The sequence below is a fragment of the Podarcis filfolensis genome (assembly GCF_964270895.1).
Source record: "Podarcis filfolensis genome assembly, chromosome: 9".
Taxonomy (NCBI): domain Eukaryota; kingdom Metazoa; phylum Chordata; class Lepidosauria; order Squamata; family Lacertidae; genus Podarcis; species Podarcis filfolensis.
This window is the reverse complement of record NC_139610.1, coordinates 57,579,883-57,591,997: the sequence shown is the minus strand read 5'-3', so window position 1 is coordinate 57,591,997 and position 12,115 is coordinate 57,579,883. Positions and strand designations below refer to the sequence as shown.

At 44.1% G+C, this 12,115-nt stretch overlaps 1 protein-coding gene across 2 annotated transcripts in view; it reads right to left on the bottom strand.

Annotated features, from left to right (window-relative positions):
* The window catches only part of TSPAN5 (tetraspanin 5), an 85,724-nt gene extending 79,650 nt beyond the window's left edge, over positions 1 to 6,074 (bottom strand). Inside the window, exon 1 of one of the 2 annotated variants that reach the window (XM_083571890.1) lies at positions 5,280 to 6,074. In XM_083571890.1, the coding sequence (XP_083428016.1) occupies positions 5,280 to 5,360 (81 nt within the window). In that variant the 5' untranslated portion in view covers positions 5,361 to 6,074. The remainder of the gene's footprint in view (positions 1 to 5,279) is intronic. The other variant, XM_083571891.1, reaches the window with a different exon arrangement.
* Positions 6,075 to 12,115: the final 6,041 nt, after the last annotated feature.

Below are 12,115 nucleotides of genomic sequence, written 5' to 3'. Positions count from 1 at the left end.
TGTTTTCACAGAGATGTTGCCCACTTAAAGAATTTAGTCAAATAATTGTACAGTTTAATGTTATTAACTGTAATTTTCAAATATAACAATGCAAAAAAAAATCTTCCGTCACAAGTTCTCACATAATGATCCACATAGGACCACCTGATCTAAATAAACTCACATTGTGAACTTTCCTGAAGAAACAAAAAGGCAGGCACCATCATAGAAGAGGCACTGAACCTTACAAAATGAAAAGAGGAAGGTGTCTAAGAGGACACTCCAAAGTCTATTATTTTGATACTAACTTGGCCCTTCGTGCATGGAAGGGCTACTTCCATACATGGAAGGAACCAAGTTGCAACAGACGTTCACTAGAAGAAGGGGAGATTCCCCCTTCCTGGGTCCTTCCCCACTCTCATGTCCTTCGTGAGGGTCCCCCAATTCTCCAGAACAGTCTATAGAAGGTATGGTCTGAAAGCACACCAGGTCTGGTTGGTGTCTGGATTGGAGACCTCTAGGAAACCACATGGGTTTGGGGTTCCATGATGGAAGAAAAGCAGTGTAAAAAACGAAATAAATAAATGTATTTTTAAATTTTAATTCATATTGTTATTATTTATTAATGTTCTATACTGCCTCTCCTCCGGAGATCAGAGGGTGGTTTACAATATAAAAATACAAACATAATAACAAACAAAAACCATAGATATCACGCCCTTCTCCCAGTGTCTGGCCCAAGGCGACACACATCATAAAATCAAACAGATTAAACTAAAACACACAATAAATATAGCTTTGACAAAACAACGAACTAAGAAAGCCTATTAAAAAAACAGCACTGAAACACTTAAGCACACAAAAAGGCGACACCCATGCTCAAAAGACCTTGCTGCAACAGCCAGCTAGTGGCCAAATACCTGTTTAAACAAAAAAAAGCAGCTACAAAGAAGGCCCTCTCTACATTATGAGGCAAAGAAGAAGTAAAGAAGCTATCAGTAAAAAAAAATAAAATCACCTTTCGCCCTTTCCTCCAGCACAAGCAGACCTTCGCTGAACACAAGCCTAGACCCATCCCACATAATCTCTTTTAAATCAAAACTACTGTATACATTATAAATGCAATCATCTAAACAATGCAGGCTCAGTTTTCAAACATACCACTAACATCACCTTTAAGTCTCTCCCTGTAATTTTCACCCACAGCTGAATTACCCACACATTTCTGAGTGTGCAGGAATCTGGTTTTTAAATGACACTGGGAACTGTACAAGGCAGCGGGTTTACAGTGACATGTTAATCTTTGTTCACTTCTGATGTCTCCCAAGTAGAGCTGTGCCCTGTGTGAAGCCAATTATTGCTCCTCTATGCAAAAGTAGCGGCATGGCCTGTTCAGGACCAGCTCGCCAGACAGTCATTTCTGAACCAAGGTCCAGGAAGTGCACAACTCCAAGTTCACCAATACCTTCCACACAACAGAGAATAATCATATCAACAGATTAATGTGGTCCATGAATCAGATCTCCAAAAACTTCAGGAGAACTTGCTCACACTGGCTTTAAACTAAAATGTACATGCCACAAAAACATAGTTTTGAGTTAAATTATGTACTTGTTCAAATTTGGCTCATGCTGCTACGGATACAAGGATATGCATGCATGTAAGGAAGGATATGCCATGCCATTTTTGTGGTCACAATGCAATATTCAAGGAGCCAACTCACACCTCAGCGAGTTGGATCCATGAGTGACCAGCTCATTCACATGCTAGTGTTGAACAAGAAAATACTCATAAAACAAGCTTTAATGTAAAGTATGAAGCAGTCTTCAGCCTAAGATCTGGTCATTCTATTAAAATGTTCACAGTGAACATTCATTGAACATGAATTGGAAGCAGATGTAAGCCTAGCATTTTGGAAGTTACTTCACACTTCAAACATTTTTTCTACCTTATCTTCATCCTCTCCCGTGGCCACCTCCCCAAACTAAGCAACAAGATCCACCTGGTAGCCAATTGGCTCTTCATCAAAAGGCACCCAAACTAATCAGCCAATTTGCAGAAACACGGTGCAATTAAGAAGACCACAGTGTGTAGGCAATGCTTACTAAAGGTGTTCAGCAATTTCAGTTCTAAAATAAACCTACCTAGCCTGAAACTGTCCTGCTTCTGTGACGTCATGATGACAGCTAAACCAAAGTGACACTCTGGCCTCTAAGTCACTAATCTTTAACCTGGTGGGTTGGGACCCCCTAATGGATCACAGCCTGATCCAAGGTGGGTCACAACAGGAGCAATACCACCATGCAAATATATGGTAAATGATTAAGAAATGGGTCCCCAGGTGCATATTTGGGTTAAAAGTGGGTCCTGAGTCTGAGAAGGTTGAAGATACCTGCTCAAAGTAACCTCATAGCAGATCAGGCACTCACTACTGTATGATGTATGACACATTCATCCCATGTTCATTCAACATATTCGTCAAGTGTAAGAGTCTGGGAGATAGAAAGTCTCTTTAGCCAACAACCAGCCCCCTACAGAATGCATTTAGTCTGAAAACATCCTAGTACTCAAGGCCTATAGCTAAAACGGAGAAGCAATTTAAAGTCAGGCTAATGGTACTGAAAACTGGATTCATGAGGATTTCAAAACTCCTGTTCGAAGTCTGCAAATAATTACACCACCACTCCATTCATTCCTGCTACATTTAGAAAACCATTCAGTGCGTCACAGTAAGTCATTCCAACACCCATTAACACATCTCCAACCTCTTAATAGGAGAAAGGTTGAAATTCAACAACTCTGCTACCTGTGATAACTGGACAGGTGAGTCAAGCATCAGAAGCATCTTCTCCAAAGCATCTTTTGCACAACTCTCCTTGAAATACAAGCATTTATAAAATTAGAGCCAGGGAACCACCAAAGTTATAGTACAGGGTCATAACAATGAAACAGAGAGGAACTTCTTTTTTTTGTCAGCATGCCAAATTGTGCATTTCAGTACTGATCCTAACTTTCATAAGCATACAGTCTAGAACCTGTAATATGCCCTCTCCAAGAAGGCTGCATGATTCATTCTACTGTGCCTTCTTTGCCAGCTGGGGAACATCTGAATTCATCACAATGCCCACCCCTTCCCCCTCCCCATTTCAAGAACGAATCCTATGGACAGCTGAACAGTCACTGCAAAAAAACACTGCACCAGATTTGTAGCAGCACAGATGGGATTCAAATATGACATTAGGAAGAAGCAGGGAACAATAGAGCTTTGGCACTCCATGGCAGAACAAGAGGGGGGGATTATCTAAAAGGTGCTGCAGAAGACTAGTTTTATTTTTACCTGCCTTCTCTAGTAAGAGGTGAAAAAACAGAAAAGGAAACCTTGAGTAGAGAGAGTCATATGCATCAGCCTGCTTTTAAAAATCAGCTTTCAGTCTAGAACATCAGAACATCTTCAGATATCTTCCTCCCTCTTACTCCTAATGCCAAAAATGCAGCAGTATTTTACTTTAATGTCAATAGCATAGCTATTGTTGTTCTAGGCAGGAACTAAAAGATCTCTTTAGGCATTTGCAAGCGATTTGATGAACCCACTATGATCATTAACAGAACTACCCAGGTCCTTCTGCCACACCAGAAACTGCACAGCCCCTGCATAGCACTTTATCCAAGTCTGGATTTTCTAGTTTCCTAATAAGAATGCAACACTACAACTATGTCCTTACACGGGCCTTTCTTAGCAGCAAGATACAACCAAGAGTCTTTTGATACTGAAGGTTCACATATTTATCACAGCGAAAGCGTTCATGGACCAGGGCCCATTCGCCATATGTACAAAGCAGCCTCCTCCACTGGCAGGTTCAACAGCAACATTAACACCTGGTTTCTGTTCCAGGCCTTTGGCCACATCTCCATTAACTTTTGAACCCAAGTGCCAGAAATAATCAAAGCTCTATCCTGGCAACAAGGAAAGCAGGAGGAGGATGGGTGACACTTCCTTCCTTTCCATATGGAATAACAGATCAGAATTGCTTTTAATGTATTTCCATATAAACTAGCCACAGACTTACAGCCAAGCCTACTTTTGCAGTCTCTCAACTTGAAATCCAGAGCTCCTCTGCCACTCTGTGTTGTGTGTATGCGCACACACCCTCTCCATTAACAGGGAATCAATTTCCTTTATGTAATGTCCTGCTCACAAGTAGGGTTAGTTCATGAGAGCTCTCCTATTGACCCAACTTCGCTGCAATGAACACCAAATGCTATTTATTCAATTGTTTCCAGAATCCATTATCCCAGTCAATATCCCCATTTCTGAAATATCCATATGAACACAGCCTGCTACATCCCCAAAGGTTCACATTATGTAACAATAAATAAAAAATGTAAAACCTCATATGGCATTGTGGTGTGTGTGTGTGTGTGTGTGTGTGTGTGTGTGTTTAAACATACACAGAGACAGCAAATGACCTTTTTTCAAAAGAGAAGAGCATTCAAAGCTACAGCAAACTGGGAGGAAGCAGTGGAAAGAGCATAGTGATGTAATATTCCAACATACAGTTCCAATCCCACCAAAGCAGGGGCAGCAAAACAATTAAAAAGGTTGGGGGGGTGACTCAATAGGTGATCTGTATGCATGCAGAATTTAGAGCAAATGCTTATCCTAATCCCAATGTATATTCTTTTTTCTTTTAATTAAAAAGGGGATCTATTCTGCAGCGGCAAAGTACTGTACACAGTTCTCTTGTTTCTGCTGCATTAACAGGAGCCCACCACAACGGACCCATTTCTTACCTACGGTCGTTGTGTAACCCTTCTCTCCCAAAAACACAGCTCTATAGCCTTCCAGGAACACTTGGAACACGGCATTATGCCTTCTCCAGTCCATGGAAGTCTTATCAGTCCCTTTTAAACCACAACAATAGGGGCAAAGGGGATCTACTGTAGGGATGGTGGAAAAACCAAGCCGTTCCTTTATTATCCACGGAACATGAAAGACTATGGCCAGAAAAAGTCAAATACTACCCAAAATGTTTCCCTGTAAAGATCACCCCACTAAAAAACATCAACACGAAGACACACACACACACACACGTATCCTGCTAGGTTATTTACTTCATGAAAAACCCCATTCACGCTGAAGTGCCTTGTGTTTATTTTCTGCTGGGCTTATTTCACTCTCTCACACACACACACACCTCCAATTTCTCTGGAAAGGGGTGGGGGGCTAAATCCTCGCCCAGCTAGAAAATGCACACGAGCCCCACACAGCTTTGGCCCATAAAACGAACCACTCCACTTACCCAGAAAATGACATTGAAGCCGAATATGAAATATTTGATGCAACAACTGACTTCAGGGCCCTTATAATGCTTCCCGGACATCCTTGGGGTTCATGAAGACACTTCGCGCTTGCAGCCCGGTTTGGGGATACAGAGAGGAGGGCGGGAGAGAGAGAGAGAAGAAAAGGTATTTTGGAGGGGGGGGTGTTGAGGGAAAATTGGAAAGGGGGTGGGGAGAAGGGGGCGAGGGGAGGGAAGCGCGAGCCGCCGCCGCCGCGGCAGATAAAAGATGCAGGAGCCGGAGTGGCAGTCAAGAGAGAGGCAGCAGGCTTGGGCTCAGGTTTGCCCGGAGCGCGCAAGCGGCGAGTCCCCGTGGGGCGAGCGCAAGCCCCGCCGCCGCTGCTGCTGCTGCTGCCTCCTCCGCCACCTCCTGCTTGGGCACATCGAGGAGCGGGAGGCCGAGCCGCCGCCGCCGCCGGAGAGCGCGGAGCAGACGTTGCCGGCGCTGCCCGGAGGGGGATGCCGCTGCTGCCGCTGCAACCGCCGCCGCCGGCGCAGACAGGTCGCTGCAGGAGCCGCGCGACCAGCTCGCCTCGCTCGCCTCGCTCCCCCGCTGCCGCTCCTCCTCCTCCCTCGGCCCACCCCCGCCTCGCTCCGGCAGCAGCGCGCAGCCTCCTCCCGCCGCGAGGGCCGCCCCCTCCGCAAAGAAGGGAGGCGCCGCGCGCTCGCAGGCCGAAACGGAGAGAGAGGCGCGCGCGCTCCTATCCGGAGACGGCGGGCCGCTTGCTGAGGAGCGCTTCGCAGCAGCAAAGCCACTCTCTGCCTGTGTACCCCGGGGAGCTGCCCAAGGCCGGGCGTCAGGATTGGGGTGCGGAGAGGAGGAGGCGGAGGCTTGGCCCGGCTCGCTCTTGCTCTCTTTTAAAGAGGCGCGCTTTAATGAGCAGCCTCAGCAAAACCTTCGCCGCCACCACCACCTCTGGCCCACCGCGGGGTGGGCGCCAATCAACGCAACGCCAAGAAAAAGAGGCGTGCAGATTTGCATCAAATGCACAGGTGCGGGTTGGTTCGGGGTTCCAACGTGGGCCGCTTCCGGCGTCGCAGCGAACCCACCGCGCGCAAAAAGAGGGTTCCACTAACAAGATCGGTTCTGGTAAATTCTGGTAAAATTCCAGCAAAAGCGTTCCTAATCACCATCAGTAACAACAGTTCCATGTCATTTGGCAACCGTCCAAAGGGAGATTACAAGTGGGGACAAATTTATAAACGATTTGCTTCATTTATTTATTAAATTTGTGTACCACCCTAGCTATACCGGTAGATCTCAGGGTGGTTCACAACATAAAATTACAATATACAGTACACAGAATACAAAATAAAAACAAAAGACATGAAATGATTACATACGTTTTTGTTATAGAATATTACACCCTTCAAATAAATTTCTTTGGTAAGCAGCAATTCTCCTCTTGGATTCAACACTTTCCAGCTCCCCACAGTACTTATAGGATCCTAATAACCTGTATGATACTGAGTCAGACCATTGGTCTATCTACCGCAGTAGTCTAGCGTTTCCCAAAATTGGGTCTCCAGCTGGTTTTGGACTACAATTCCAATCATCCTTGACCACTGGTCCTGCTAGCTCCCTAGCTAGGATGGGAGTTGTAGTCCAAAAACAGCTGGAGACCCAAGTTTAGGAATCACTGGCCTACACTAACAGGCTGTGGCTCTCCAGGAATTGAACCTGGGAACTTCTGCAAGCAAGGCAGATACTCTGCCCCTGAACCGTGGTCCTTCCCCTTTCTATCCAAAAAGAAAGGTGCCCAGTGACCCATATAGTGAATCACATGAATTGCTCACTTGGCAAAATACCTGCCATGTTTGCATACCTCCCCTTCATGCAGCAGTCCTATCATGTAAAATAATCCTGGACGGACTGTTTTCAAGACCTGCAGTCTTAAATATGCTTTCTTAGAAGTAATTCCTCCTCAATTACTCTCTAGCAAATTTTCCCAAGAACTGTAACATGATCTGGATAAAAGAGTTTCATGGCATCTACATTTAGCAATTGCCTTGTGACATTTAGTAAAAAGTGTGCTGCAGTCCATTAACTATTCACTTGCAATTTTCCTAGCTACTATCCGACTGCAATCTTATCGTGTGGCTTTTCTCAGCGAATGGTACTTGTTTATTCAGGCCCAACAATATTTTCTGTATCAAAGGTCTGTGACTGTAATAAATCCGTTCATTCGTATCAGTGGCATGATCACTTTATTTACTGACCCCCATACAGTTTCCTGTCGCTATCCAGCCGGTCTCACCTTTTGCATCAGACAGAATACTAAACTTCCTGAAGCTTACAAGGGAAAACACCACAATTTTGCAAATTGCTGGTTTGCACCGGAACAACCTGTTCTAACGAGAAGCCTCCGCTTTGTTTTCTTTGATCCGCTGCTGGAACTATCAGTACTATTTAGCATTTTATTCAGCACAGCGTACGCAGAAGTGACACAGTTCCTGCCTGCTATGAGGTCTTAGAATGTAATTTTCAATGGGGTCAGTACCAAAGGGAAATAACAGGGCTTGAAGTGCCAGGTCTGCGGCAGAAAGCTACAGGGACGTCGAGGCTCACGTTGGTTCAGTAAAGGTTTTGCAGAAAACTGGATTTCGAAAGAACTATTAAATAATACTTGTGATTTATATAATCTACTAATAGCCTGTATGTTGTTGCTCGATATACACAACTTTGTCAATGTTCATAGGAAGCAGTGCAAGGATGTTACAGGCTTTACTTTCTGCCAGTAGATAATAATGAAATTACAGTTGGAGGCCGCCATTTTGTTTAGCATCACACACATGCTCCAACAGGCACAGAAGGCTCGGTCAGCGGAGAAGGCGGCTCAGTGCTGCTGCTATGGGCCCCTTTCTCTCTGGGGTTGGGCACAGCAATAAGTAGTTGCCCCTCAATGGGCACAGAGAGAGAAGCAGTCTGCTTCCCTGTCAATGGCGAAGACAAGGAGGACAAACAGCAGTGACTGCCATAATTGCATAAGCACTAGGACAATAACACTATACCAATTTATACAATAATTTATGGAATAACATATATTGCTCTCCCTCTTTTTTGCAAGCATTCCCTCCCATGTATTGTAACGTTTGGTAAGCGTAGTGATCATAATACATTCCACTGGCTTCATTCCTTGTGGTTCAAACCACACAAGATGTGCAAGGTGTACATGAAGAACGATTCTTAATCCTTTGGTTTCAAAAACGTCTCCCTCCTGAACATAAGGGTTTTCTCTTTTCTCATCAAGAGAGGGAATGGACAAATATCGAAACTTTTTTGTGTGTGTTATAAAACAGCTGTAAAATGCAACATCCAAACATCTGGTGGTGTTTTCCACGAACAGACAGTTGAAATTGCCCATGAAGACCTCTGCAGAATGCTGGAAAATGAACAGCATGATAGATGTGTTACGGTACACATGTGCTCGCTAGATCCGACTTAAGAGATCCAACAGGGATCAACAAAGGCACTAAGGCTGCTGCCCATCAAGTGCATCAAGTCTTGCGGCACCTTCAAAACCCACAAATTTATTATGGGATAAGCTTTCATAGTTCAACAAAGCTTATGCCATCATAAATTTGTTAGTCTTTGCTGCAACATGCTAACGTGGTTACCCCTACGGAAACTGCCTGTTAATGACGGGACTCAATATTATTCCCACTAAAGTCCTACATGGGAAACCTGCAAACTTCCAGATGTTGGACTGCAACTTCCAGAATCCTTGGCTGCTGAATATGCCAGCTGGAACTAATGGGGCTTGAATTTCAACAAACCTTGGAGGGCCACAGGTTCCCAATCCTTGTTGCAGAGTAAATGTGAATGCTCTGCACTCTACATCTAGGCTCAGATCAGCAGCGTAACTAGGGAGGGGCGGGGGGACGCACTGGGCGCCACTCACCCAGGGGGTGGCACTTATCGCAGGGCCTGCAGCACACCGGAGCCATGTGTCTCCCCTGGCAGCAATGCAGTGGCTCAGAAGTAACCACTTTCCTTCTGAGATACAGACAAAATTGGACCCCAGAGAAACCCCTCTTTAGCAGTTCAAGGCAACATTCACACCATACATTTAAAGTATCGTGATACTGCTTTAAACTGTCATGCTTTCCCCAAAAAAATCCCGAGAACACGGGTTGACTCAGAAGTAAGTAAATTTTCTAATTTTGGGACATGTCCAGAATACTGTATTTTTCCGTGTATAAGACTAGGTTTCCCACCTAAAAAATAATGTCCAAAATTTGGGGGCATCTTATACACGGATAGATCTCCCCCCATTTTCTTAAATCAGAGTCCCCCAAAATAGGGGGTGTCTTATAGACGGAAAGATTCGCTATATGCATATATATGCACATGTGGCATATGTTCTGGCAAACATTCCACTGAATCCATTTTAAGGCGGTACAGGATTGCAACCCGATAAAATTTGAGTCTGGTGTACAGATATTCCTAGAACATCACGGTCACATGTGTAAAAAAATCTTACAGATGCCTTGAAGGTCTCTGACAGGGCAAAACAATTATGCTATTTTTATGACAATTAATTACAGAGAACAGAACAATAAAATCAATACTTAACGGAAGCAAATAGGTACACTCATTTTCCTTTATGTGCACAAGCAGCTTATGCTATGATAATAATGAAGTCAAATGAGCCACCTGCTTCCGTGTGGCGTGACAAGGCGATGGCGCATTCTGCCAAGCAATCCCCCAGATTTTATATTTTAAATATGTATTTCCTGCATCCCAGAAGGCACATTTTCACTTTCAGATGACATGAACGCACACGTTTCTGTAGCCTCCCAATATATCATTTTTCAGAACACTAAAATATTCACAACTTTCAAATGTAGTGCATATCAGCAAAGTTGCAACAGCCAGTTAGAAGAGATAGGAGCCGGCAGATTTAGACACTGATCTACAGTGCACACCTCCAGTCTATAAACATAATTAAAATCTGGAGTTGTATCTTAAATTGGTGCACAGTTACATCTTAAGGATGTAGGATTAAGCCTGCTGGATCTGGCCAATGGTCCACAGGGCCGTCTTAAGCATATCCGGCGCCGTGGTACAAAGATCCCTCTGATGCGCCCCTCCTCCGTTTCCTAGAGTTGGGGACCCTAAAGTTGTTGACCTTTTTTAGGAAAGGTTCCCCAGAGTTGACGACCTTTTTTAGGCAGCTGACACCACACTTACACATTATCTCTGCTTGGGAAAAGAAAACAGGAAACATAAACAAAGGACCAGTAAACAAGATGCAGCTTAACTGTATCAGAAAGGCAACCAGCCAATTTGGTTGACAATAAATGGTCTTTCCACCTACAGTGGTACTCTCAGGGGCCTCCTGCTGCCGCTGCGCCACCACTGCACAATGTCTGTTCTCATCCTGAAGCAAAGTGCTTAACCCGAGGTACTATTTCTGGGTTAGCGGAGTCTGTAACCTGAAGCGTATGTAACCTGAAGCGTCTGTAACCCAAGGTACCACTGTAGTGGCTTTGTTAATTGTCTTACTTTAAATGTTTTGATGATCCTATGCCCTTTTAAAATGTGGTTTTTGGAAGTGGAGGGTTATTAGGGTTGTTTTTATTTTGATTATGTATTTTGTGGTTTTATATTTTGACTTTATTCAGTGAAGTGCCCCGAGACCTTGGGGTACAGGGCGGTATATAAATTCAATTATTGTTATTAATAATAATAATCCAACTTCCCACCATCCACAAGCCTCTTTTTGTCCCTTTACACTGGCATGTTTTGCACCAGCTTTCTTTCAACTAGCATCAATAGCTAAAACTGGAGGTGTGGGGGAGAGAGCTAGCAGTGAGAGAAGAGAGACAGATATCCGCTCCCATATCCTATGCCTTCCTGCAACACTACTCAGAAGTAAATCTGACTCTGTGTACAATGGGGCTTACTCTCAGGTGCATTTACATAGGATTATCATTGCTGCAGAAATTATACCTTTACAGTGGTACCTCAGGTTACAGACGCTTCAGGTTACAGACTCTGCTAACCCAGAAATAGTACCTCGGGTTAAGAACTTTGCTTCAGGATGAGAACAGAAATCGCATGGCGGCGGCGCGGCAGCAGCAGCAGGAGGCCCCATTAGCTAAAGTGGTGCTTCAGGTTAAGAACAGTTTCAGGTTAAGAATGGACCTCCAGAATGAATTAAGTTCTTAACCCAAGGTACCACTGTATATTGCTTTTAATTATCACCTACCCCAGGAAGGTGACCTTTGCAAAATGAAATCACAAGGCTGCGTTGCAAGATCATAAATACCACTGTCCCAGTCCATTCTTGTGATTTAAAGTCACATTCCCTAAATACAGATAGGTAGCCGTGTTGGTCTGCCATAGTCAAAACAAAAAACAAAAAAAAATTCTTTCCAGTAGCACCTTAAAGACCAACTAAGTTAGTTCTTGGTATGAGCTTTCGTGTGCATGCACACTTCTTCAGATACCTGAAGAAGAAGTGTGAAGAAGTGTGCATGCACACGAAAGCTCATACCAAGAACTAACTTAGTTGGTCTTTAAGGTGCTACTGGAAAGAATTTTTTTTTTTTGTTTTGATTCCCTAAATAGAAATCGTAAATAAACTTCTATACACACAAAGGCACAATTTATTAAATGATCCCTTTGTTCCTGTGCACATGCAATATCCTGTTCTTTTAAGAATTGGGAGAATGCTATGGGCTTGTGAGCACCTACTCCAACTCCCATGGAAATGCCTCTTCCCTTCCATGGTTTGCTACAACCATGGTACAGCGTACAAACCCCTGTACAGGTGCTAAGCATTGGTAGT